General features: G+C 58.4%; 2 protein-coding genes across 2 annotated transcripts; one reads left to right on the top strand and one right to left on the bottom strand.

Annotated features, from left to right (window-relative positions):
• Positions 1 to 1,953: 1,953 nt before the first annotated feature.
• Positions 1,954 to 15,450, top strand: TMEM132A (transmembrane protein 132A). The gene is made up of 11 exons (XM_037899399.2): positions 1,954 to 2,221; positions 6,688 to 6,902; positions 7,008 to 7,226; positions 7,703 to 8,100; positions 8,411 to 8,560; positions 9,034 to 9,226; positions 9,310 to 9,453; positions 10,321 to 10,526; positions 12,012 to 12,288; positions 12,771 to 12,962; positions 13,485 to 15,450. The coding sequence occupies exons 1-11, from the start codon at positions 2,110 to 2,112 to the stop codon at positions 14,688 to 14,690; spliced, it is 3,312 nt and encodes a 1,103-aa protein (XP_037755327.2). The 5' UTR covers positions 1,954 to 2,109; the 3' UTR covers positions 14,691 to 15,450.
• SLC15A3 (solute carrier family 15 member 3) lies at positions 15,394 to 27,359 on the bottom strand. The gene is made up of 8 exons (XM_027833950.3): positions 26,580 to 27,359; positions 24,767 to 25,050; positions 24,503 to 24,668; positions 22,409 to 22,504; positions 20,902 to 21,070; positions 20,514 to 20,672; positions 19,934 to 20,092; positions 15,394 to 19,546 (listed from the first exon to the last, which is right to left on the bottom strand). Exons 1-8 carry the CDS (start codon positions 27,141 to 27,143, stop codon positions 19,395 to 19,397), a joined length of 1,749 nt encoding a protein of 582 aa, XP_027689751.2. The 5' UTR covers positions 27,144 to 27,359; the 3' UTR covers positions 15,394 to 19,394.
• Between the last annotated feature and the right edge of the window lie 136 nt (positions 27,360 to 27,495).

The raw sequence follows: 27,495 nt of genomic DNA on the forward strand, positions 1-27,495 counted from the left end.
CCCCTCGCCCCTGCAGGCTGATCGGTGCCTCTCAATTCCCTGCTGCTCCAGGGGTCTCGGGCATTGGTGCACCTTGTTCTCTCCTGGTCTCTGCCTCTGGCACACACTGGCCAGGTCTCCTGCAGGCTGTAATACTTTGCTGGTTGGGTTTAGCAGGTGGGTGCTGGGTGGTGGTGGTGTGGTGTGCAGGCCTGTGGCTTGCAGGAGGTCAGGCTAGCTGACCTGATGTATCTTTGTGGCCTTAAACTCTAGGACTCTCGCAGCCCCACTTGTGGCCCAGGGCCCCGTTACACTAGCCACTGTACAGTCACAGAGCGGAAAGGGGTGGGGTCCTGGGGGCTGCGTCTGGCTAGGCTGTGTGGGCTCAGTATCACCCTCACCCCACCTCTCTCCCATGTCCCTTGTTTGCTTATCCTCTCTATCCCTGTATCTGAAGCTTCCAATTGCTCCCCATGCCCGTGTCTGGGTCTCCCCCATGATCATCCAGCTGTTATATGATACAGGCTGAAGACTCCAAGCTCTTGCTTTTTGGCCTTTTTAACCCTTCAGTGCCTGGGCAGGTTTATTTCTGCCTTGGCATGGTGCGGGTGAAGTAGGGTCCATGGCAGCCTGTGCTCTCCCAGAGCCTGAGGGCAGAGCCAACCAGCTGCAGCTCCTTGCTGCTGGCTGGCTCCTCTCGGTGGGGGGGAGGCATGTCAGAGCAAGAGCACTGGGTGTGAGCTCTCAGTGGCTCCCAGCACTCCTCCGGTGCCCGGGGGCTCTGGCAGACTGCAGGCCTCGGCACAGGCCCTGCTGCAGCTGGGCTGGGGGAGCCGCAGGGCAACAGGCTTATGGCACTCTCAAGAATCCACTTGCTCTGTCCCGGCTGTCTGGTTATTTACAAAGCACCAGTCACCAGGGGGCTGAGCTGTCCCCACCTCTGTCTGTCCCTGTGGCTCTCTCTAGCTGTCTGCCCAGGGCCAGATTTACATCTTCAGCGCTCCCCCCGCAGCTGATCTTTGTGTTGCACACAATTTTAGAGAGAGAAGGGCACCCCTAGAATGCTGGTGCCCCAGGCACATGTCTACTGTGCCTAATTGGAAATCCAGCCCTGTGTCTGCCTGCCTATCTGTCCCTGTGGGTCTCTTGCTGTCTGCCTGTCTGTCCCTTTCACCTTCCCTCACTCTCTCTCCTACCACTCTTCCTTGCTGCCTCTTGCTCTCTTTTGCTCTTTCTCCTTCTGCCTGTTTTTACCTCCTGCTCACGTTCTCTCTCCTTTGCACTTCCTCTCCTGTTGCTCCCTTGATCCGTCCCGTCCCTGTTATAGCCTGTATGTTACTGGAGCCCCGAGCCCGAATCAGTGTTTCAGGAGCCATGGCACCAGGCTCTGTACACACAGCATGGGAGCCAGCCCCAGCCCCAAGCAGCTTCCAATCTCCCATGCACAGGGAAGCACCAATCCTGCCTCCAGCTGACACACCCTGTCCCCTCCCCCCTCACTGGCTTACCCTGTCCATCCTTGGCTCCTTCTGCGCCTTGCTTGGCTGTCTCCAGCGCTCGCAGTCATTCCATTTGTCTCTTCCTCCTTCGATAGCTTCTCACTCATCCCCTTCTTCTTTCCCCTCCTTCATTTCCTTGCTCACACCTTCTCTTGTTCATTTTCTGCCATTATCTCGCTCTCTCCATTCTCCCATCTCTCCCTCACCCTCTGTCCCTCTCTACAGCTCCCTGCCTTGTTCTTTCCATCTGGGCCTCTTTCTCTCCCTCTCTGGCTCCTTCCCTCCTGCCTCTGGCTCCACCTAGGCCCCGTGTATTGCTGTTACTCTGGGATTCGCATTATTTTACCCGCTTTTCCAGGCCCCCTGCAGTGCTAGGCGCTGTACCGGGGGCGGCACTAGGATGCCGGCTGGAAAAGGAGGGGTTTAGGACCCGGCCGGGGCGCCAGGCGAGCAGCCCATGTGCTCCCTCCCTCCCCATCCCTCTATTGTCTGGGAGCGGCAGCCCCGAGCTGCCGGCTGCAGACGGAGGCGCGGCCGGGGCGCAGGGACAGAGAGGGCGCGACGCTCGGGGGCCGGGGCATGCTGCGGGTGCAGGGCGCGGGCGGGGGGATCTGAGCCCCGCGCCAGCCCCATGGCCCCAGGGCGGGCAGGGATGGGCCCCCCGCGGCTCGCTGCCCCCCTGGCCTCCGGACGCGGCTGGCTTGTCCTGCTGGCCGCATTGCTGGCCCTGGAGACGGCGAGAGGTGAGTGTGCGGGCTCGGGGTGCGCCCCTCGCTTGGCGCCCCACGGACACCCCGGCAGCGCCGCTGGGACCCCCCCCCCATCGGGCTTCCCCCTCCCGCCGGGCTCCGTCGGAGCCCGCAGGAGCCGTGCGCCCTGCGCGTCCCGCCCCCGTGGGATGCAGGGGGGACCCTGCCCCAGTGACCCGGTTCTGAGCCGCATAAGACCTGTGCGGCCCCGGCCCCAATCACCTAAGTCTGAGCCCCATTGGACCCTTGAGCCCCCCCCCCCCCCGCCCCCCGCCGTGGTATCCAGTGGGGACCCCGTCCCAGTGACTCAGTTCTGAGCCCCAAAGGACCCGTGCAACGCCCCCCATGGGATCCAGTGGGGACCCTAGTTGCAGTACCTGGCTCTGAGCTCCATTGAACCCATGGGCTCCCCCCAGGATCCAATGGGTACCCTGGCCCCAATGACCCAACTCTGAGCCCCATTGGATCCTGCAGGACTCATATACTTCCCAGACCCCCATGGGATCTAGTGGTGACTCCTGCTACTGGGACCTGGCTCTGAGCCCCATTGGACCCCACAGAACTTGTGCCCTCTCCTAATATCCATAAGAACCAACATCTCACTCCTGTGGTTTCCCTCATGCTCTGTGGTCCAGAGCCAGCAGGGCCCCTTGTCTTTCCTCTTAGGTCACAGCAGGGAACCCCACAGGCTTCCCCACATTCCCTTTATGGTCTGGTCCTGGTGGAACCCCAGGTCCGCCTCAGGCGCTAACAAGGTCCCCAGAGTTCTCCCCAGCTCCTCTGATCTGTTCCTGAGCCGCCGTATCCGCACCTCCCTGCATCCCCTGCTCATGATACAGCCAGGCTGGAGCCCCCGTGACAGCAGGACTCCCCCTAGAAAGAGGCCAATCAATCTTCCCTGGGGCACGCAATGCTTCTGATGTGGCTAGCCCTGACGGCAGGGCAGGTCGGGCCCTTGCGGGCGCTCCCCAAGGCAGTCTAATTGTGAAGGTCTCAAGCCATGGGGCTGACCCCCATCCCTTGGGAGGCTGCTCCCCAGGTTAATGCATCTCTCTGTTAGCAAACGCTCCTAGCTTAGCCAGTCCTTACCTCTTCTGTACCAGCCACTGTCTGTTAGCCTGAAGGGGCCTCCTTCCTCCTGGGTATGTTGACTGTCCTCAGCTCTAGTTACTCCCTCCTGCCGTGCCCCCCCACATCCTTTCTGCCACTTCCCCCCCAAAATCTTTTCTGCTCTGAGATGTTTAGCCCCCAGTGCTCTAGGGGCAATGGGAGCAGAACTGTGCAGGGCTTGGTGGCCCCCCATGCTGGGACGGGATGGGTTGGACCTGATGGAGCAGGTGTGTCAGTTTCACCATCTGTGGTCCACGGGGTCACCAAACCCAATCGATTCTGTGTTGCATTGGTAGCAAAATCACCTGCTTGTGATTCTGCAGGGTCCATTCCTGATCCTCTAGATCCCAAGCATGATGGGGAACTTCTGGGATCTCAAGGCACCACCGGAGCTGTGGTTCAGAGCAAGCCATCTCTGCGGGGTTTGTTCTGTCCCACGGGGCTGGTGCCTGTGGTGGGATTGTGACATTTCATGGTGAATCCTGACCTCGGCAGGGACAAATGGAGAAGGGGCTTGGGCCATAGGAGAGAGAAGGGTCCCTGGGCTGAGTAGGAGGGTTTGGAGAGGGGTCTGGGAAGAGAGGTAGGGAGCCAGACCCCCAGCAAGAGAGGGGGTGATATGGGAGGCAGGAGGTAGGCTGGAGCTGTCAGGATGATGAGGGGAAATAGATGAGAGTGCAATGTAATTAGCAGGCCAATCAAGCAGGGGGAGGGGAGATGGCAGAGGTCACTGCCTGTGGGAGGCAGATACCAGGCTTGTAAAGAACCCACCTGTTTCTTCCCCCCAACCCCCAGCTCCCACCCCCTGGATCTTGGGAGGTAGTGACCCAGAGGGGGATGTCACAGTATCTGTCAGCCACCTGCTCCCTCCCCGGGGGTCAGGGACTGGGGCAGGCGTGATAAGGGATCACAACGGTGGGGAAATCAACATTTAATGGGCTGGCTGGTGGGGCAGGGGGATCATAGCCCTGGACATGCTGGGGAGGAAGGTTTGGTGATCTCCATCCCTCTGTGTGGGAGGAGCTGGCTTGTCTGGCAGAACCGTCATAGAGCCTCTTACCCCATATGTGTGACCTCCCCAGTCCCACGGTTTGTGACAGGTACCATCTTGTCCAGTGCTGATGGTAGCCCATTAGGGCCCTAAACAGGAATAGCACATATTAATAATTAATGGGGGCCCCCTTGAGCTGCTTGGGGCCTTAAGCAATTGTTTAGTCTGCTTAGGCCCCGGCTCCTATCTTCGCTGATGCTGGGGATTGAACCTGGGACCTCCAGAGCTAAAAAGCAGGAGCTGCTACTACCAGGGTTGTAACAGACGCAAATCCTCTGTAGATCGGGCACAGTTGGGGAACTTGCTAAAGACTGAAGACTCCTCATTTTTGAAAATGGCTCCTGTGCAAGCTGAAAGGTGCTAGCCCAGGCGAGATTCCTGCTAGTCCTGGCCCAGTAAGGGAAGTGGCTTTCAAGCTCCATGCAGTGACCCGCTCTGCATCCTATCTGCAGGTCGAGATGGTGCTAACATTGAGTTGCGGCTGTTAAGTAAAGATCAGCCCATTTCTGACCATCAGAGCAGGTTGGGTTATTATTTTTGGAACTGCCCTCTCTTTGAGAGGCAGGGAAATTCCAGAGTAAAGCACACCCAAGACTCTTAAAAAACACTGAAATCAACTGATTTCTGAGATCTCCCAAATGGCTGGCTCCGTTGCCATCGAAGTATTGACTCTTTGACAAATTGTGTCAACTCTAGGGCTGGGTGAAGAATAAAATAACCATTTTTGCAAACCATGTTGAAATCATTTTTGTATTGTTTTTTAATTAGTCGGGGGGGATATTGGTGGGGGGTTTTTACTGAAAATGGTATCGACCTTTTTTTGTTATCGGAAACCCAGTGGGTGAAAAATCTCAATGATTTTCATCATTTTTGTGGGGTTTGGAGGGGTATGGGGGGGGTGTCTTTTTTTTTTTTATAAAAAGAAAAAGTGAATCAGCTCCACCAGAATGCCATGTTGTTGTGTGTTCAGTTGTGTCATTTGTGTGCTTAGGTTCTGTACAGACCCAGAACAAAGACACAGCCCGTGCCCCAGAGAGCAACAATCTCAGACGCTTTTGAACCCACTAAGTTCAGATGTTAACAGAAGCAAAGACCAGCACATGATTAGCAGTCAGACTAACGGCCCCTTCCTCTCTGTCACTCAGCTTTGGCCTTCCTGCCTCATCATGTCAAAGTCTCATTGAATCTCCAAGTGTCTGTGGAAACCCTGGGGAAACAACATCTGAATTTCCACTGGCTCTGTACATCACAAAGAAGCAGGCGAGCACAAGCCTGTTTGTGTTACAATTGCACCTACTCCCCGCAACGGAGATAGTGGGACTCCGTTTTGCTAGGTGCTGCACGTGTTCACGGAAGAAACAGTCCCTGCCCGGCCGAGCTAGCAAGCTCAATAGAGAAAGCTGTGGGGAGGGGGAGAGGGATCATTTGCCAAATGGAGAACTGAGGTAGAGGGAGCTTAGGCCAGTGTTTTCAAGAGCTCAGCCCTCTGCTGAGCACTTTTGATAACCCGACTCTAATTTGGATGCTGAATGAGAGCTGAACTCTGGCAGATTGAACGTAAGCTTCGTTGCTGAGCCGTAGACAATCTGGCCATAAGTGGCTTGCCAAAGGTTTGCGTAGATTCAGAAAGTGAAATCCTGACCCTGTTGAAGCCCATGTCAAATTTCCCACTGATTTCAGTGCGGCCAGGATTTCACCCAGACTGTACTGTTCTTGTCTTGTCTGATCTGCATCACACAGGCCATGGAGCCTTGGTTGTGAGAAAGGCTGGTCTTTTGTTTAAATCACTGGACAGGGACTCTGGAGGTTTGGGTTCAACCCCATTTATGCCACAGACTCCCTGGGGGAGTCACTTAAAAAAATCTGTGCCTCAGTTTCCCACCTGTAACATGGGAGAAATAATAATTTTATGTAGATGTGAACTCTTTGGGGCTGGGCCTTTCTCCCTGTGTGTCCGTGCAGCACCTGGCACAACGGGGCCCTGATCTCAGCCAGGGCAGGGTCTGTCTCTCCCTATGTGTCTGGGCAGCGCCTGGCACAACAGGGCCCTGATCTCAGCCAGGACCTCTAGATGCTGCTGTAATACAAATAATTTAGCTCCCTTTTCTCCAGCAGGAGGCAGGCTTGGTCCACCCCCTTGAATAGCTCAGGAACAGTGACGCTCCACTCCAGCTGACGTCCTGGCATCTCCTTCTCTCAGGAGGGGTTGGGTGAGGGGGAGGACACGTGCTCTGGTAAGTGTGTAGGGTAGGGGGCACATGACTGCTGGCCGCAGACCTGGTTTTTCTTCTCCCCGCAGCGAGTGGAGAATCGGACCCCCACGACCTGGTGTACCTGCCGGCCGAACTCAAGGTGCTGGACGTTCCAGACCATTTCCGGCTGCAGCGGGTGGATCGGTACCTGCCGGGAAACGCTTCCCTGGGCTCCCGCTCTGAGACTTACCTCCTCCTCCATCGCCGGCCCACAGCAAAGCCTGTCATCCAAGCCACCTACCTGCCCTTCACTGCCCAACAGGTAACCCTGCCCATCCAGCAGTGCCTCCACTCTGGGCTCAGCTGGGTATCTCGGTGTCCCATCTGACCCATCTCTCCCGGTCTCAACCTGTGTCTCTTTCTCCAGGTGGTGCCAGCAGCCGATCACCACCACAGGTACGGCTCCGCGGCCTGGGACGTCCGAGCCGTGTCCATTGAGGGCACAGTGTCTCCAGCTGAGCCATATGCCAGGGTCCTCTTCCACCTCAAGGGGCAGGACTGGCTGCCGGGACGGCATGACCTGCCCTGTGTCTCCCTGCACGCTTTCCACCAGACACGGGCTGTGCATGGAGCCTGCCGCCTCCAGGTCAGTACGTGACCCACCAACATCTGCCCTCCCAGGAGATAGAGGGTCCAGCACCCAGACATCCTTGGAGGAGTGGGGGGAGGGGGAGGGGCAGTGGGAGCTGAAAGTCCCTGTGGTTGGGTACGTTGCGCCCCTTTCTGGCACCAGATCGTGGTGTGTCGGGGTCACCATGGAGAAGATGAAGGTTGCGTGTCCCCCATAGCAAGGCTGCAGGGGCAGCTGGGGTTGGGGGGCTCCCTGGACAAGGCTAGCTCTTCTCCAAGGGTTGAGCTTGGGGTCTAAGTGATCTTAGACTTGGGGAAAGAGGGGTGCTCTGTGCTGGGGACAGCAGTGCAGTGTAGGTCGGGCTAGAGCAGGAGTTGGTTTCCCCCTGGGGTAGGTGATGGAGACTTCAGGGCCCACCCTAGAGGTGGGTGGTCAGTGAAGTTGGGGTAGACCTGTGCTCTCTGAGCCCGCTCCCTGCTTTTCCCACTCAGGCACCCCTGGGAGTGTGCGTGGTGGAGCTGGAGTTCCCCCCACGCTGGTTCTCTGCCACACACCCCTCCGCACACAGCCGGCGCAGAGCTGCAGAGCCCGCCCGGCCCCCCGAGCGAGCTGAGCTGTACTACAGCCTGGGGACCGTGGAAACGTCTGCAGAGTGCAGCTATGCGGGGCCCCAGGAGAGGCCCCGGCCGGGAGCTGAGGGCACCAAGGAGAGACTGCACTATGTCGGCGCTGTGGAGCTGCGAGGCACGGACCCGCCTCGGCGCCAGGAGGTGCGGCTGGACGACAATGTGCTCATCCGGGTCCCCGACATGGCACTCCGGCCAGGGCAGCTCTTCACGGCCACCCTGATCCTCCAGCAGAACTTCACCGCCAACCTGCTGACCCTGAGGTGAGATCCAGGGGGAACCAGGGACACAGCCTAAGGCACGGGGACCCTACCATAACCTGCTGTCCCTCAGGTGAGATCGAGGGGCCCACCCTGAGATATGGGGGACCCTACCTGACCTTCAGGTGAGATCCGGGGGACCCAGGAACCTACCCTGATACACAGGGACCCTACCCTGGCCTGCTGACCCTCAGGTGAGATCCAAGGGGATCCAGGAATCCAGCCAAGGACTCTGTAGGGTTCAGAGGGTCTCTGCTTTGGGTGACGTCTCCTCAGGAGTCCATGCTCTGACTCTGAGCCGTGCTTCTTTCAGGATCAAGGTGAAGAAGGGGCTGCAGGTCCTAGCTGCCCGCCCTGCCGTCCCCGAGGCATGGACGGCCAAGCTGGACAAGTTCAAGGGTTCAAAGCACCACACCGCTGTGGTCACCTGTCGCCGGCTGGACGGTCGCCAGTTGGCCTGGAGGTAGTAACCACATGACTCCTGGAGGGGACAGGGCTGACACGCTTATTCTCCTGGGTATTGGCCAATTGGGCAGGATGTAGGGAACCATGTGACTCCTGCGAGGGGCTGGGCTGATACCTGTATTCTCCTGGGCATCAGCCAGTGGAGACAGGAGGCCATGTGACGCGGGGGAGCAGTGATAATGTAGCTGTTCTCCCAGGACCCAGCCAATCCGACTGTAGGTCTGATGCCGTTGGCCTGGGGATGGGATGGCTGTTGCTACTCCACCACATACTGACCAATCAGATCGGACGGAGGGAACCATGGGCCGCTGAACAGGACAGTCCCACTCTCTGGTCACCTCCCGGTTGTGCTTGGAGGTGAAATTTGTGTGGCTCGTGATGGAGCAGGGATGGAGCAGGGATGGAGCCCTGGGGGCGCTGTATCCGTCCTCTGCTTCACTGCCCCCTCACTTCCCTCCTGCCTCCATCTAGGGCAGCGGATTTCCCCGAGTTCCTCTACCTGGACTTGGCGGTGGAGAACGGCACGAGCGGCCTGGCCTCCACGCGCCCTGTCACCTGGCAGGTGGAGTACCCTGGCCAGGACCCTGAAGCCGAGAAGGACAAGATGGTGTGGGAGATCCAGGTGTCGGAGCGCGACGTCAGGGCGCTGGTCCCGTTAGTGAAGGTAAGGCCTTGTGGTTCTGTTCCTGCGCCAGGCAGCCCCCCAGAGGCAGGGTCTCAATCTGTGTACCCTCTTGGTCTGCCCAGGAGCAAGAGATTGTGAACACCGCCCCCCTGACGGGGATCCCCCTGGCAGTGCCGGTGAAGCTGGTCGCTGTGGAGATGGGGGGAGCTGTGTTCGAGGTCACCGAGCAGATGGGGTGTGAGTCTGCTAACAAGCAGGTCCTGAAGGTGAGAAACAAATGAACTACCCACTGACCCATAGGGAAGTGCCCTCCTGGGCCATCATCCCCCATCCTGGCCCTCTGAGACCCAGATCTCTCCCCTCTCACTGTCAGTTGCCTCCCAGAGCATCATTCCCTAGCTCTGCCCTCTGAGACACCAGCTCCCGCTCACCATCCTCAGGTGCCCTCCTGGGCCATCATACCTTGTCCTTGCCCTCTGCAATGCGAGATCCCCCACCATCACCCTCAAGTGCCCTCCTCGCCCTCTGAGACACCAGATCCCCTCTCACCATCCTCAGGTGCCCTCTTGGGCCATCATCCCCGTCCTCACCCTCTGCAATGCCAGATCTCCCCTGACCCCTCAGGCTAGGGCAGGAGCAGAGGTTACACGGGAGTCCGGTGTGACCACTCCCCAGGTCATAGTTCAGCCCGGTCGGTAGTGGGACCGCCTCTTCCATCTGGAAGGTCTGGGCTTCCCCACTGCTCCCCCTTCAGGCTTTCAGCCCCCCAGGTTCCCCTCACCCCCATTCCACAACTCAACATCTCTGCCAGGCGCCTCCTGTTCCCTCCCCAATGGCCCAGCCCCTGCCCTCTCCACCTTCAGCTCCATAGCCACATGTCCTTGGCCCCCTCCTACTGCTTGGGGCTCAGCCCCTATGTGGTTCCCATCCCCACCGCCTCTCACCCTGAGGCCAGGGGTCGCTGGTTCCCTTCTGCTCTGTTTCCTCTTTGCAAGCTACTCCCCACACCCTTTCCCTGGTTCCGTGGAGTGTCCCGAGTGGCAGGCTTGGAGGTTTCGGGGGCGGGACAGGGGTGAAGGTGTCTGGACGTTTGTCCACATATGTGCTGTTCTTCATGCCCTCCTGGCCCCCAGGTGACGGACACATGCAACTCCGTCTATGTGGGGGGCAAGGAGAACCGGGGCGCCCGCGGGGCGCGAGTGGATTTCTGGTTCCGGCGGCTCCACGCCTCGCTGCTCTTCACCGTCTGGGTGCCACTGCTGCCTCTGCGCATCGAGCTGACCGACACCACGCTGGAGCAGGTGCGCGGCTGGAGGGTGCCCGGCGCCACTCCAGACAGGTCAGTCCCTCTGGCTCCCAACCTGGAGCAGGGATTGGGGCTGCCGGAAGGGTGCCGGGGCCTTGTGGATGGGCAGGGAGAGTGCCAGGACATGGTGTGTTGGGAGGACACCAGGGCCTGTGCAGGGGGAGGGTGGGCAGGGCCTGGCAGGCAGAGAGGGCATTGGGGCCTGGTGCATGGGAAGGATGTGTTGGAGATAGGGGAGGTGGGGACATGAAGGAAGCAGGCAGGACTGGCACCGGGGCCATGTCCAGACTCCAGTGTACGCTTTGGGGCAGCTCAGATGCCACAGTGATGGGCGCAGTCTAAGAACCTGGCCGGACTAGAACGGAGAGGGGGCCCAGGGGAGACTTCCCCTTGGAGCGGGCAGGTCGGTTGAGTGAGGAGCCCAGAGTCTCTACTGGCTGGTTGAGTGAAAGGCTCTGCACTCGGGGCGCAGGCAGTTAGGGGTGGGGGCCCGAAGCTGGCGGGGAGGAGCCGGAGTCTCTGTGATGGGGAAGGGGGACCTGCGGAGCGGTGTCACAGATCCACAGGATTGGTGCTGTGCCCCAGCTTTGGAACAGTCTCTAGGAGGAGCCTCTCAGTGGGCCAGACCCCCGAGGGGTCTCGCTTTTCCTCCAGGGCAAGCCACATGGTGTCACCGTGTCCTCAGCCTGAACCTCTGGGCTTTCCGCACTCCTGCGTCACACCATGAGCTCTGTTCAGCGAGTCCCATGCAGACAGACTCCTGGCAGAGACCTGTCCACCCTTCAGGGATTAATGCACCTCACCCAGCATGAGCAGTGACACCAAACGGTGTTGTCAGAACAGCTGGGTTTATTAGTCAGTGGGAACGCGGCATAGAAAGGCCTTAGGTTAGCACAGAGGAATGAAGTAGCCGAGCTAAGCTGTAGTGACCTCCAGGGTTCAAGCTGTGTGTCTCTGTCCGTCTGGCCTCCTTCGGCTGGAGCCTGGGCACTAGGACCCTGCGAGGTGGGAGGGTCCCAGAGCCTGGGCAGCAGCCTGAGCCAATTAACCAGCCCCACAAACCTGAGTCAGCTGGCATGGGCCAGACACAGGCATCTAATTGCAGTGTGGGCATACCCTCAGAGGCTCCACTGATATGGGGACCAAGATCCAGACAGCTAGGCGACACTCATGTCTACATCTCTTCACCTGCCCTGAGAGCAAACAGCCCTTTTCCACTCCCTAGGTAACACGGGGGAAATTGAGGCACACCTAGTCTTCATACAAAAAATTCCCACTTCATAACAGGGAGTCCCAGAGTTGCTGACTGGGCAGAGGCCGAGGGGGGGTCCCAGTGTCTCTGATGGGGCAGATGAACAGAGAGCAGGCTCTCCATGTCAGTGCAGAGGCTGGCAGCGTGGGGTCCTGGAAGCCATGGCACCGGGATGGGGTGGCTCTCGGCCACCTGCACCATGTGGGGTTAGAGCCCCATGCCTGGGCACTCCCTGCTGAGACCGTGGCGCTCTCCTCTGCGAGCAGTGGCCTGGCGGAGCCCGAGGAGGCTGGGGAGGAGGCAGAGAAGCGAGCTCGCAGCTGTCGGCTCCAGTACCAGCGTGCTGGTGTCCGCTTCCTGGCGCACTTCGTGGCTCACCCACTGGACGGCGGACGGCACCTGACCTACATGCCAAGCTCTGACTGGCTCCTGGACGTCTCCCACCTGGTGGGCGGGCAAGCCAAGGTGCAGGACCCCCGCGTGGCCACTCTGGAGGGCGGGAGCGTGGTGATAGGCCGCGAGCCGGGAGTGACGTCAGTGGAGGTAGGGACTGGGGTAACTGGAGGGTGCCCAGGGAGGTGGGAGCTGGGGGGGTGAGCTGGGGGAGGGGCACGAGGGATGGTGTGGGGTGAGCTGGGGGATGCATGTAGTAGCAGGGAATGGTGTGGGAGAGGTGCAGGGGGATGGTGTGGGGGGACAGCCGAGCAGAGGGATGGAGTGGGGGGCACCAGGGAGGTTGAGAGGGAGGAACAGAGGATGGGTGTGGGGTTGGCTGGGGGGGCGGGGGAAGCGTGGGAGATGGGAGGGGTGGCTGGGGAAGAGTGGCTGAGGCTGGGGGAGGCACAAGAGGTGAGTGGCGGTGGCTGCGGGGGCACGGGGGTAGCATGGGAGATGAGGGGTGGCTGGGAGAGGGGGAAGCATGGGAGATGGGGGACATGGGAGATTGGGGGAGGCTTTGTGGAGGTTTTCTGTCCAGACCAGAGCTGCTGCTAGTGCCTGTATCCCCTGCTCTCCCGCCGGTGCAGGTGCGCTCCCCTGTCTCGGATTCCATCCTGGGCGAGCAGACCCTGGTGGTGTCGGATGAGAAGGTGGCCGTGTCGGAGCTGCAGGCCCAGCTGGTGTCAGGCCTCTCGCTGGCACTGAGCACGGAGCCACGACACCCCGACGTCCTCACCGCCACCTGCCAGGCACTCTCAGCCCTGCACTCCCCAAAGCAGGTGAGAGGGGAGGTCCGTGGGGCCTGGGAGGCAGAGCGCAGGGCTGGGGACACGGGGTGTAGCCAGGTGATTCCTGGGGACATCCCAGGCTCCTGGAGCTGAGCAAGCCTGGCTTTACCGGGCCTTTAAAGCTGCAGCTTCTGCCCCTCCAGTGCTGGGCCTTGGCATGCGATCCAGACCTCTCTGGTGGCAGATGAGGGTGGGGACCCTCGCTTTTGGCAGAGCCCTAGAACCCATGGGGTTGGGCCTTGCCCAGTGTCTCTCCTTGCTGCAGCATGGGTGGGAGGAGGGAGTCAAGCACACATTGCTTGGGGGAGTTGGGAAGTGGGGCCTGCTGCAGCTGTGGCCCCCACACAAAGCGGGGAGGGCAGCAGCATCGGGATCACGGGTGTGTCTCTTCTTGCACCCTCCGTTTACACCCACCCCCCTGCCTGTCTGTGTCCCGTCCCCCCTCTCCCCGCCCCCCCCCAACACTACACGCTTGTTGCCTGATCCCTGTGGCCCCGGATGTCCCCCCTCCAGGAAGCAGCACTCAGTGTCTGGCTGGCATTCACCGACCACACCCTGGCCCCCGTGGAGCTCTATGGCTGGCGGGACGTGGCGCTCTCTGTCTCCTCCCTGGACCCTGGTGTGGCCTGGGTGCGGCCGGACGAGGAGCTAGCTCGCCCGCTGATCGTGGCTGAGGGGCCGGGCCGGGGACCCCTCCTGCAGCTGGGCCTGCACACCGCGGACTCCTGCCGCAAAGGCAAGCACCGGGCGCCGCTGGCCACTGGCACTGCCTGGCTGGAGGTTGGCATCAGCCGACGGTTCCCAACCCCTGGTAGCCCACGGCCCCGCAATCCCCACCCTGAGTCCCCCTTCCAACGGGCCGAGGGGGCCATGTCGGGGGAGGCGGTGACGGCGGCAGCTACGGAGACCATGGTGGGGCCCCGGAAGCGGGCCCCAGCCAGGGTGGGACCCAACCTGACCAAGTCTGAGAGGCCCGAGGGTGGCACCTTTTCTGAGGATGGCTGGCCTGAGGAGGAGGAGGAGGAGGAGGAGGATGAGATGGTGAAGGCCCCGGAGCGGGTGACGGACCTGGAGATCGGGATGTACGTTCTCCTGGGCGTCTTCTGCTTGGCCATCTTCATCTTCCTCGTCAACTGCATTGTCTTTGTGCTGCGCTACCAGCGCAAGGAGCCCCCCGACGCCGGGCCCGGCCCGGCCCCCTCCACCCAGCAGCCCCACAACTGGGTGTGGCTGGGCACCGACCAGGAGGAGCTGAGCCGCCAGCTGGATCGCCGCAGCCAACACCAAGAGCTCAGCCCCAATCCCTCTCCCGACCCCTCCGCTGCTGCCAAAGATGGCAGCTGCTGCTGCTGCGGGACTCCCCCGGGCACAGAGGGGGGCAAAGGGGAGGCTGGTGCCCCTGAGATCACAGGGCCCGACGGGGGAGTCTCCTCCTGCACTTTCCTCCCTGCGGCTCTGGGGAGCCCAGCTCCCCCCAGCACCTTGTCCCGGAAGGAGGTGGCTGCGCCAGGGGGCAGGCGTAAGCGGGTGGAGTTTGTGACCTTTGCTTCACCCCGGGCCCCTGAGGGTGCCACGTCCCCCCCGCCCTCCTCTGCCCCCACCGTCCAGTCCATCCTGGTGGCCAGCGAGGACGACATCCGCTGGGTATGCGAGGACATGGGGCTGCGGGACCCTGACGAGCTGAGGAGCTACATGGAGAGGATCCGGGGCAGCTCCTGACCTCGGGGCTCCTGCACCCCACTGATACCGTGCAGGGCAAAGCAGTAAGGGACCAGCCCCCGCTCCCATTGGCCACCCTCCCAGGGATCTGCCCTGGGATCCACTGGGCATTCTCTGTCCAAACCTGTTCCCTCCCAGTCAGTGTTAGGAGGAGAGCACTGTCCCCTGGGGTTGCTGCCAGGGGTCAGGGCTCTACCCACTGGGGATGAGTCGTAGGCCCCTGGATCACTGAGATGCAGGGCTGCATCCTATAGAATTGTCTCTGACTCTTTGTCTCTGTCCTGGGGATCCAGCCTGCGCTCCGTCAGTTTCTATCTTGATCCCAGCTGAGGCCCCTCTTTCCCTCTCACTGGAGGGAGTTTGACCTCCCAAATTTGGAACCCAGGTGTCCTGGTTATCGCCCAGGTTCTGGGGGTGCTTTCCCTGCTGATCTCCAACCCATTGAGGGGCGAGCCAGGGCCGGATTCCAATTTTGCTTTGGCTCTCATTGCAATGTTGTGTTGATTGTGATGGTTTTCATGGCGAGTGTCCTTCCTGTGGTCTGACCCTTGGGATATCCCCCGCAACCTGCCCACCATTCAGGGGTGGGCCCCCTCCCAGGGGGCGCCGGCCAGCCCCCTTCACCCTGGCCGTGCGTTCGTTTTGTACGATCTCTGGCATTTTATACCTGTAGCGTCGGGAGGCTGCCACGACGGGTCCTTTATTTATGGAAGATTTTTAATTCTTATGTTGTTACAAAAATAAAGTATTTAAAAACAAATACCCAGCCCCTGGGCGAATGGGGGGACCTGTTCCATCCCTCCCTGCCTTTGTACTCAGAGCACCCCCTGGGTGGAAGGAGGAGATGACCAGCTGCAGGCTCCCTCTGCTATCAAACTTCTCCAGTCTCTCGGCCTCATTCTCTGGCCCCATCTGCCAGTGTAGGCCATTCTTCCAATGGACTGTAGAGGGGAATGGGGGATGGCCTCTTGAGAATACCCACTGCACTGAGGGGCCTTCCCAGCTGGTAAAGAATTGGGAGAAGAGCCTAGCTACCAGCCCCCAGCAAACGAGGTGGATCAGGGGCGTGACTGGATTGCATTCTCTGTGACTGTTACCTGCTTGCCATAGGAAACAGCTCATAAATCAGAGCAGCCCTGGGGCTGCTCTAAGCTATCCCTGGGCCAGGCACAGCCCAAGAATGCAGGGAGCATGACGGTGGCTTAACACCAGCCCCATGCTGGAGGCTCGAAGAGGTGAGAGGTGTCTCCATGAACAGAGTAACGTGCTGCGTGTGAGGTCAGCAGGAATATGCGTGCACTCGATTCACAGCCGCACAGTGAGAACAGACCTTTTTAAAAGCAGCCTTCATCGAAAAGGGAAAGTTTCCTTCAGGGCCCGGGCCAGGCCACAGGGCTCCCCTCTCCCTGCTGTCCCAGCCTCCCCTCCCCACTGCCAGCAGCTTCAGCCTTTTTAACAGCCCAGCCAATCAGATCGATTATAATTAGATTTTCCATTGTCAAGAAAAGTAGCAGCATGGTTCCCTCCCTGGGCCTTCCTCTATGGGGGGATCCCAAATGGGAGAGATTTATAAACCTTGCTCTGAAGTTTCCATTTACAAATGGAGCTGAGTGCTGAGACACTTGGATAAATGGTTAATTTGTAGGGCTGGCAAATGAATAAAAAAATTTATTGTGAGATAAAAAAATCACGATTAATCACAGTTTTAAATCACGTTTATTTAAATATTTTTGGATGTTTTCTACATTTTCAAATATATTGATTTCAATTACAACACAGAATACAAATATCGGGGGGAAGCCCTGTTAGTCTGTATCCACAAAAACAAGGAGTCTGATGGCACCTTAAAGACTAACAGATTTATTTGGGCATAAGCTTTCGTGGGTAAAAAACCCACTTCTTCAAATGCATGGTGTGATGCATTTTTACTCCATGCATCGAAGAAGTGGGTTTTTTACCCACGAAAGCTTATGCTGAAATAAATCTGTTAGTCTTTAAGGTGCCACCAGACACAGAATACAAAGTGTACAATGTTCACTTTAGATTATTATTTTTGGTTACATATATCTGCATAGTAAAAAGAAAAGAAATTGTATTTCAATTCACCTCATACAAGTACTGTAGTGCCATCTCTTTGCAAGTGCAACTTACAAATGTAGAGTTATTTATTTTTTTTACATAACTGCACTCAAAAATAAAAAAATGTAACACTTTAGAGCCTACAAGTCCAATCAGTCTTGGAAGCATGTCCTCTGGAATGGTGGCTAAAGCACAAAGGGGCATACAAATGTTTAGCACAGGGGTCGGCAACCTTTCAGAAGTGGTGTGCTGAGTCTTCATTTATTCACTCTAATTTAAGGTTTCGTATGCCAGGAATACATTTTAACGTTTTTAGAAGGTCTCTTTCTATAAGTCTATAATATATAATTAAACTATTATTTTATGTAAAGTAAATAAGGTTTTTAAAATGTTTAAAAAGCTTCATTTAAAATTAAATTAAAATGCAAAGCCCCCCGGACCGGTGGTTAGGACCCGAGCAGTGTGAGTGCCACTGAAAATCAGCTTGCATGCCGCCTTTGGCACATGTGCCATAGGTTGCCAACCACTGGTTTTGCACATCTGGCACATAAATACCTTGCAATGCCGGCTACAAAAATGCCATGCAAACATCTGTTCTCATTTTAATTGTAAATAAGAAGTGGGCAGCATTATTGCCCATAAATGTAAACAAACTTGTTTGTCTTAGCGATTGGCTGAACAAGAAGTAGGACTGAGTGGACTTGCAGGCGCTAAAGTTTTAAGCTGTTTTGAGTGCAGTTATGTAACAAAAAATCTATATTTGAAAACTGCACTTTCACCATGAAGAGATTGCACGACAGTACTTGTATGAGGTGAATTGAAAAATATTACTTATTGTTTAAAAATATTTGCACTGTAAAAAAGATAATCAAAAATAATCTAAAGAGAGCACTGTACACTTTGTATTCTGTGTTGTAATTGAAATCAATAGATTTGAAAATGTAGAAGAACATGCAAAAATATAATTTCAACGGGTATTCAATTAACAGTGTGATTAAAATTGTGATGAATCACATTTTTTAAATTGAGTTAATTGTTTTGAGTTAATTGCTTGAGTTAACTGCAATTAATTGACAGCCCTATTAATTTGTTATAGATCATTAGTCCATTCTGTCCCATGCCGCTCTGCCAGTGGTGCCAGCAGCAATTGCCCACTTGGTCAATTTTCAAACAAGCACCTTTGTGCTCTCTCCCAGGCTGCTACTCATCATAACTATCTGCATTATCCTCCTTTCAAACTCTGCTCTGCCGGGATGCCTACCACAAACTTGCCAACTGGTGCACTGAGACCACTGAGCAATATTGCCTCATTGTTTCCTGGTGCTCCTCCAGCTGTCTGTTGTCTTTGACTTAGGTGAGGTGAGGAGGGACCAGCACCTTGTTCTGCATCTGCAACGGCACACGGCAATACTCATAATAATCTGACTAGCCACTTAACCAGCTCTAGTACCTTCTGCTGATGTGCTCATGAGCAGCTCTGGCACACACTGGTCATATTTTTAAGCTGCTTAGAACAGCCAGCCATCACGTATCAACCCCTTATAGACTGTTCGGAAGTGGATCCTTGCCATGAACTGCAATCCCCATCCTTGATAACAGTGCATTCCGTTTCAGAATCTCCCGCAGTGTTTGGGTTGCAAAGGCTCCAGGGGCAAGTCTTGTTCGTTTACAGAAATCTCTTTCCAGTGGAGTGTTGTTTTTTTACAGGAACACTTTTTTGCTTTGAATTCTGCTGTGCTTTTCCCTGCATTATTTTCACGCGTCATAAAATCGTAAATAGATGCTGGCTGGGCACTTAAGGGCCATTGCATTCACCCCTCTGTCTTTTCCACCGGGTGCTGGTGGCTTGGAGCACCTTTATCTAACTCCCTCTCCCCCCAGAATAAATTAAAGCCCCCACGCTCTAAAATTCCATCTTTACAAACACCTCCACTTGGACCAACCCCCAGAGAACAGCCAGGCACAACCCACCACCGCTGCCCTCTCCCCATTAGAGCCCATTTAGCATTACACAGAGTAACACGGATCATGGCAGTTCTGAGGTCCTATCCACCAATGGTGCCAGCAGGTTTGCCACTCTATGAGATTGTATCCAGCCTTTGCCCAGTTGAGCCCTGATATTAGTACGGGCTGAGAAGGAGATTTTTCCCTTGTGTAGGATGGGGCAAATCTTCCACCCTCTCCTGGGCAATTCAAGTTCCTTCTGCCTGTTGATTTAACCCCTTACTGGTGCCCGTCCCAGGAGATCGGCCATGTCAGGACCCTGCTGGATGGCAAAACCCAGGCAAGAGAGGGAATCCTTAGGAATTCTGGGCCTGGGGGTAGCCAAGGAGGCAGGACAACGTTTCCCAAGGGTCTCCGACAAGGAGAAAGAGCAAGCCCCCAAGTGAGCCATGAGGGGGCTCTGCCCTTTAGGGCATCCCCCTCCCCCTTGGGGCTGTCCCTGCCTCCCGTGGGTGCCTTATGGGTGAGAGTCCCTGGTGTCCTACTAGGGGCATCCCTCCTCCCCCTTCCCCAGGGAGGTTTGCTGACCCAGCTGCACTGCTTGGGAGCAGTTCCATCCACCAGCCCAAGCCGGGCAAGTCACTGAGCAGAAAGGGGCAGCTGGAGGGGGGCAGGGTCCCCTCAGTTCCCTTCGTGGCCAACGCAGGAGTGGCAGTTGGGCTGCTGTTGCCTCTCGTAGCGGCCAGAGATCCAGAAGAAGAGCATGCAGGTCACAGTCTGGATCCCAGCCAGGAGGAAGAAGTAATAGTCCATGTGGCAATTGTTAATGTTCCCTGGGGAAACAAGGGGCGAGACGTCAGAACACCCCCTCCTGGTACCAGACAGTCCCCTCCACCTCTAGCCCCTGCAGCACCCCTAGCCCAGGGTACATTTCTCCCTACACGGTCAGTGCAACCTGGCACCAAGTAGACACCATCTTCTGCCACATTCCCAGCCCCAGGGACCCGTCTCCCCTGGCACTGTCAGCAGAACCCTCTCCATGGAGAGCTCCCCCTGCTGGCAGTGGGATGATGAGGCCTGAGACTGGAGAACAGACCTATCTCCCAACCTGCCTCGAGCACCCCCTGTTGGCCCCAGGGATGCATTTCCCACCCCCCACTCTGCTGAGGGGCTGCCTCTCTCCCTTCGGCTCTGTATTCGCCCCTGGACCCTACACTCACCGTAGTCCTTGGGGCAGTCCATCCAGCCATGCTCCGACATTGAGAGGAGAGTCAACAGCCCAGAGCCCAGGAGCGAGCCCACGCCGGAAATGAAGAAAAAGAGCCCCATGATGGCTCCCTGCATGGACTTGGGGGCCTCAGAGTAGGCAAATTCCAGCCCTGGGGGAGAGCAGAGAGCTCTGAGGGACCTCAGTAATACTAGGGCAAATGGACACTGCTTCTAGCCACCAGGGGATGGGATCAAACAGGCTGTTTGTTACCATGTCAGCTGATTGATGAGCTGGCAGCCCCAACCCAAGCACTAGCCTTGAATGTATCAGTCACCCATCCAGCTACAGACCAAGCCTCGCATTGCTTAGCTTCATGAAATCAGAGGCCATCACCTCCTGCCAAGATACAGCTGTAGTAGAGCTCTCTGCCCCCCCCACCCCCCCCAGAGCACGTTGCAAGGGGCTGTTAGTCAGACCCGTTGCACATGCTCAGTCCAGCCCCAGCACCTGGCGCTTCACACCTCACCCGTGCTGCCTTATTGTTACTGGACCCCATCACGCTAGGCGCTGCACAAACCCAGCACAGTTACCTGGAATGCTGGCGAAGATTTCGCTGATGCCGATGAGCAGGTACTGGGGAATCTGCCACCAGATGGGCAGCGTGGCGGCAGTGTACATGTCCTCTCCAATGCGCTGTGAGATGGTCTGGTTGTTCTTCACATACTGCAGCCTCTTGGTCTCCAGGGTGCCTGCCGAGGAGGGGCAGGATGGATCAATGTGGCATTCCCCCACACACGCTCAGAAGGGGTCAGCCCCATCTGAGCAAGGCCCCATGGGCCCCTGATTTCAGGGCAGGGAGAGTCTATCAGCCATCCTCTGGGATCCCCCAACAATGCTGGTCAGCTCCAGCCCTGGCATTGGGCAGTAGCCTCCCACCCACCAGCCATGGCCTCCCTAGCCACGGGCACCAGGCATTACCTGCCACAATGATAGAGGTGAGGCCAAAGAACATGCCCAGGGCCATCCTCTTCAGCACCGAGGGCAGCAGCTTCCGCCTCACCAGGAACGGGTCAATGACTCGATCCTTCAGCGGGACCAGAATCAGCAGGACCACCACATTGGCTAACAGGAGCCAGGCATCAGGGAACTAGGGAGAGAGAACTGGGTCAGAACCAGCACCTGGGCTAACAGAACCAGGCATTGGGGATCTAAGGCAAAGGTGGGCAAACTATGGCTCGTGGGACTGTCCTGCCCAGCCCCTCAGCTCCTGGCCGGGGAGGCTACCCCCAACCCCTCCCCCGCTGTTCCCCCTCCCACGCAGCCACGCCGCTGCGCGGGCAGCGGGGCTGCGAGCTCCTTTTGCTCTGAGCGGCATGGTAAGGGGGCAGTGGCGGCGCACGCGTGGTGGTAAGGGGGTTGGGTAGGGAGTCCCGGGGGGCAGTCAGGGGACAGGGCGCGGTTGGATGGGGAGGAGGTTCTGGGGTGGTCAGGGGTCGGGGAACAGGGCGGGGGTTGGATAGGGCATGGAAGTCCCAGGGGGCCTGTCAGGGGGCAGGGGTGTGAATAGGTCGGGGAAGTCAGGGCACAGGGAGGGTTGGATAGGGGGTGGGATCCTGGGGATGGGGGGGGGTGGTTTAGGGCGGGGGGTCCCAGGAGGGGGCAGTCAGGGGACAAGGAGCATGGGATCGGGGGTTCTGAGGGGGACAGTCAGGGGGCGGGAAGTGGGAGGGGGAAAATAGGGGGCGGGGGCCAGGCTGTTTGGGGAGGCACAGCCTTCCCTACCTGGCCCTCCACACAGTTTCGCACCCCGATGTGGCCCTCTGGCCAAAAAGTTTGCCCACCCCAATCTAAGGAGAGAGAACTGGGTCACAACCAGCACCTGGGCTAACAGAACCAGGCATCTCCTTGAGAAATGACTCTACAGCAACTGAAAACCCTTATTCTGAATCTCCTACCTCTCCCAGCCCTGACTCCCCCTGCTTCCTCATCCCCTCCCGCCCATAGGTGCTGGAACTAGGGGTGCTGCCGCACCCTCTGGCTGGAAGTGGTGTCCATCGGATACAGGGTTTACAGTTTGGTTCAATGGCTTTCAGCACCCCTGCTATACAAATTGTTCCTGGTCCCCTGCTCCTCTCCAGCTGCCCGGGGCCTGAGGAGAAGCGGAAGCAACTGGGATGGTTTCTGTTCTGTCTCCAGCCCGGCCGGTGACCACAACCAGCATCACATGCCGCTCACGCTGGGCCTCTCACAAAGGAGGGATTGTGCTGCCAGGGGCAAGTGATATCCTGGACTGCCTCCCTGCCCAGGCTGGGCATGTCACCTGACTCGAATGGGCAGCAGGATTCACCCATGCGGCTCAAGGTAGTCTCTTCCCTTGGCCTGGAGCCAGCCCTCTCCCCGTCACCCCTTCTTGGGGTGTCATCCTCAGCCCCAGCGATATCACTCAGCCCCTGAGCTGACGCCACTGCCTGCCCCAGCCCCTCACCGCATAGCTGCTGCCCGCGCTGCTGCCTGTCCTGTTGTGCTGGAAGATGTTGGGGATGAAGAGGTGCAGGCCTTGCAGATAGTAAGTCGACTGCATCTGGAATGTAACAGGGAGGTCACTGTGGGGCTCAGATTCATGGAACATCCCTCCCCCCATCACACCTCTTGGGACTTCATCATCCCCAGTGATGTCACTTAGCGCCCTCCCCCTACCCCTGCTGCCAGGGGCATTGTGCCTCCTCTTCCCCCTTGAGTTGGGGTCATTGCCTGCCATCCCCACTGCATGCCCTGGCCCTCATGGGAACTGAACCCCTCTCCTACCCCACTAAGGTAGGGCAGAGACACCCAGCAGGAGGGCATGGGCTGACACCCCCCCACCCCGACCCTACCCCAGGAAACTCTGCCAAGCCAGGACTAGGGGAGCAGTGTGTGGGTGGCCCCCCGGAGAGGGTTAATGGGTCCTACCAGCAGCCAGTGACTATTGTTCTTTAGCATTGCCCCGAGGTGGCAAACCAAAGAGGAAGGAAATGAGTTGGAAATCTTTCGAAGGAATGGACATGGTCCCTGTCCCAGGTGGCTGGCCCTTTAAGGAAAAATGAGTCTCAGCCCTACCTGGGACATGGTTCACTCCCTGCTCCAGGTGCGGAGAGTGAAGCTAGGCCATGTGACTCGTCTGAGAGTCACAAGGCAGAGGGCTGGGGAGGGAGAAGGCTGCTGGGCTAACGGGTGGGCCAGGAGAGCAGAAGAGAGAGAGAGAGGCAGAGAGAGAGGCAGGCAGGCAGGCAGGCAAACTTTTTGGCCCAAGGGCCATATCTGGGTATGGAAATTGTATGGTGGGCCATGAATGCTCATGAAATTGGGGGTTGGGGTGCAGGAGGGGATGAGGGCTCCATCTGGGGGTCTGGGCTCTGGGGTGGGGCCAGAAATGAGGAGTTTAGGCTGCAGGAGGGGGCTCAAGGCTGAGGCAGGGGGTTGGGTTGGGGTGTGGGAGAGAGTGTGGGTTCCAGCTGGGGGTGTGGGCTCTGGGGTGGGGTTGAGTATGAGGGGTTGGGGATGCAGGTGGGTGCTCCGGGCTGGGACCGAGGGGTTCGGAGGGTGGGAGGTGGATCAGGGCTGGGGCAGGTGGTTGGGGCATGGGAGGGGGTCAGGGGTGCAGGCTCTGAGCAGTACTTACCTCAAGCAGCTCCTGGAAGCAGCAGCATGTCCCTGTGTCCTCCCCCCCCCCGGCTCCTATGCAGAGGCACGGCCAAGTGGCTCTGCATGCTGCCCTGTCTGCAGGCACCGTCCCTGCAGCTCCTATTGGCCTTGGCTCCCAATCAATGGGAGCTGTGGGGGCATCGCTTGAGGCGGGGCAGCATGCATAGCCCCCTGGCTGACCCTATGTGTAGGAGCTGGAGGGCGGGTATGCTGCTGCTTCCAGAAGCCGTGTGGAGTCACGGCATGCACAGAGCAGGGCAAGCCCCTGACCCTGCTCCCTGGCTGGAGCACCAGAGTGGTGCGAGCCCCAGACCCTGCTCCCCAGCGGGAGCTCGAGGACCAGATTAAAACATCTGAAGGGCTGGATGCGGCCCCCGGGCCATAGTTTGCCCACTCCTGAGATAGGGGAATGAGCTGCTGGCCTCTTGGAACTCGAGAGAGGACAACTCAGGGAAAGTCCTGGTGCCGATTCTGGGGGGAAGGGCAGCCTCTGGCTAGGGAGGGGTGGGAACGGCTGCTGGCTGAAGACTCAGACCAATGGGATCGGTAGCAGATGCCAGAGCTGAGGAGCTCTTGTGGAGATGGACTTGATGGATTGTTCTGTGCTGGTCATGTGATGAAACCAGGCTTGGGGGAGGGGTGGAGGTAAAAGCTTGGAGGAAGCCTTTGTGGATTATTTCAGGGACATTGAGCAAGAGCTGCCCCTGGCCACGAGGGGGCGCTCTGGAGGCAGCACCCCGTTTGAAGCCTCCACTACCCGAGGATCTGAGGGTCTCACAAGCACTGATGGTATTGATCCTCAACTCCAAGCTCCGTGAGGATGGCTCGATGCCAACCCCGCTGCCAACCCCCTCTCTGCATCAGCACACCTGGTGCTGCCACTCCGCTGGCTACCTACCTGGAAGTAGACCATCCAGTACGGAATGAAGGTCAGTAGCACCGGCAGGATCTTGGCCATCACCTGGAAGTTGGCAAGATCCTCCTCGGATGAAGGAGCCCGGGGCTGCGATTTGCCGTCAAGGAGAGGATCCGCGCCCTGGGCTTCTGATTGGAGAGAGCTTGGCCTGCAGAGAAAGGGGAGAGCACAGACGGCGTGAGAAGGCCAGCATGGGCATGGCCCTAGAGGGGATGGGGGCAGCTGGGCCACCAGCGCCCATCCTACCTGATACGGCGCGCTCGGCTGCCACAGCTGCCCCGGAAGGCCAGCCTGAGCATGGCAGAGACCTGGCTGCCCGCAGGGGGCTTGGTGATGAAGGTGGGGGCGGCCAGGAGGAAGACGAGGAGGGCCAGGGCCACGCAGGCCGCGGGGATGGTGTAGCCGATGAGGAAGTTGACATTCTGCTGGATGAAGGCCACCACGAGCAGCGAGATCACGGCCCCGATGTTAATGCTCCAGTAGAACCAGTTGAAGAAGCGCCGTGTGGCGTTGCGGCCACGGTCCGTCACCTGCAGGGAGCGCAAGGCAGGACGGCGTGAGCCAGGCTGTGCTCTGCTTCTTCCAGTGAGGACCTCGTCCCCGTCCCCACTGTGGGAAGGGGGGGTCCCAAAGGAAATGGGGGGGGGGATTAACCCTTTATGGGCTGTGGAGAGAGAATTTCTAGATCTCTGGCGGGGGCTGCCTCCCATCTCTCCCGCCCTTTGGGGAGCCCAGCAGATACTAGGCCTGGCACGGGGACTTTCACCACCGCTCCACCCCAGGGACTTCCACCTGCAGGGAGCGCATGGCCAAAACTGAGCCAAAAACACAGGCTGGGGGCTCATCCTTAACCTAGACCCAGCCTCCCTCCTTCCTGTTCTCTTCCCGCTTTCCCGGCCCCCTGCTCCCTCCGTCCCCCAGCCCTTCCCATCCTCTCACCTACCCACCCAATCAGGGTTCCCCATTGCAACAGCACCCCCTGAGGGTGTGGCGGGTGATGGCCCCCCTGCCTGGCCGAGGCTCTGCCTGGCTCCCCAAAGGGAAGGAGAGACGGGAGGCAACCCCCTAAAGGGGTCTAGACATCCTCCCCCTACAGCCCGTAAGAGGTTAACTCCCCACCCCCATTTCCTATGAACCAGAGAAACAATCCCCTTCCCCCAGTTAGACCCCTTACCTCCCCTGATTGGTGGGGGAGAACTCCCTCACACCCGGGGGAGACAGAGAGGATTAACTCCTTGCGCTCTGGGAGGGGAGATCATCTCGAGGGACATTCTCCCTGCCCCCAGCCACGCCTGGGAACTCTGGCTTGTTTCTGGGGTGGTAGAGAGGAGACTTTACCCATCATCTGCTGGGGAGGGGGGGGAAGAGAAACAGCCCCCTACCCCATAGCCTGACAGGGAAAGCCCCTGCACCCCCCATGTGCATTAATCTGTGGATGCACACAGGTGGACTTGTGTGTGCCTGTATTTCCGTGTGTGTGTGTGTGTGTGTGTGCTTTTGGATGCCTGCGTGTGTAAGCACATGCGCGCTTGTGAATGTTCATGTAAACGTGTTCTCACATGTGTGCAAGTTTGCAGGGGGAGGGGATCAACGTGTGCCATTGTCTGCATGGCTGCTTGCGTGGATGTGCTTTTGCGCAGGGGTGTGCCAGATGTATTTGCATGTGTGTGCCCCTGCGCATGGATATTCATGTGTGCAAACTTGTGTGTGTCTATGTTTGCATGCATTGCCTGTGTGTGTGTGTGCGTGCGCGCACACACACGTGCTGCATGCATTGTCTCTGCCTCTGGGTGTGTGTGCGTGCGCATTGCATGCATTGCCTATGGGTGTGTTTGTGCGCATGCATTGTATGCGTTGCCTGTGTCTACGCACATGCACGCTCGTGTGTGTGTGCAACGTTAACCCTTTGGCACTAGCCGGGGTGAGGGTCCTGCCCAGGGGAATCTCTTTGGGAGGGCGTGTGTGTGTGTGTGTGTGTGTGTAGCCCTTTGTGTGCTGGACGTATTGCTCTCCAGGTTGCTTACCCTGGGGGGATGGAGGGGAAGGGCGTGCCTGTTACCTGGTCGGCGCCAAAGGGGGTGAGGTTGGCCTTGACGGAGCTGATGCCCAGTGCCAGCAGCAGCAGGCCGGTGTACATCAGAGGGGCGCAGTAGTGGCTGGGTGCCGACTGCTGGCACTCCCCACTCTGGTAATGACAGGTATTCTGCAGCGAGTAGGCCGGCATGTCCCCGCACAGAAAGAGTCGCCCGTCCGATGAGGCCGTGGCGGGCAGCAGGCAGGCCGACACCAGGTAGAGCAGGAAGCTTAGCGTGATGGTCCAGTAGCGGCCCAGGTAGACGTCAGCCAGCCAGCCCCCGACGGGCGAGAGCAGGTAGGAGGCGCCCAGGAAGAGCAGGGAGGCCCGCGAGGCCTGTGACCCTCCCCAATTGAAGTTGCTGCTATTGAGGTAGAGGACAAGATTGGAGACGATGCCGAAGAAAGCTGCCCGCTCCAGGATTTCCACCAGCAGCACGGCCGCACAGGCCGCCTTCCGGCCCTCGAAGGCGTCCCATAAACCCCCGGCCGGGGCCTCTTCCTGCCCCAGCAGGGGCCGGCGCTCCCCTCTGGCACCATCCCGGGCCATGTACCGCCCTGCCTGGGCACCGCACGGGTCTTCCTGCTCCCCCTGGCCTTCTCAGCCTGTGCTCTGTCTGCCCTCGCTGCTCTGCCTGTCCTGAGCCTTCCCTTCCCACGCTCTGTCTGGCCGTCCTCCCCTCTCAGTCTCTGGCCGCCTGTAGCTCTGGCTGCCTCTGCCTTCCCTGCTCTGTCTCTTGCTCTCGCAGATGCTCTGTCTCACCCTTCCTGGGCGTGTTTTCTCCGCTCTCTCAGGCCAGCTCCCACTTCCCCATTTCTCTGCTGAGCGGAGACATCATGTGACACCTCCCTTCCCAGAAATGAAACTTCCATCCCATGGGTTCCCCTTTCTCAGGGGATCG

The sequence above is a fragment of the Chelonia mydas genome, chromosome 6, assembly GCF_015237465.2.
Source record: "Chelonia mydas isolate rCheMyd1 chromosome 6, rCheMyd1.pri.v2, whole genome shotgun sequence".
Classification (NCBI taxonomy): Eukaryota; Metazoa; Chordata; order Testudines; family Cheloniidae; genus Chelonia; species Chelonia mydas.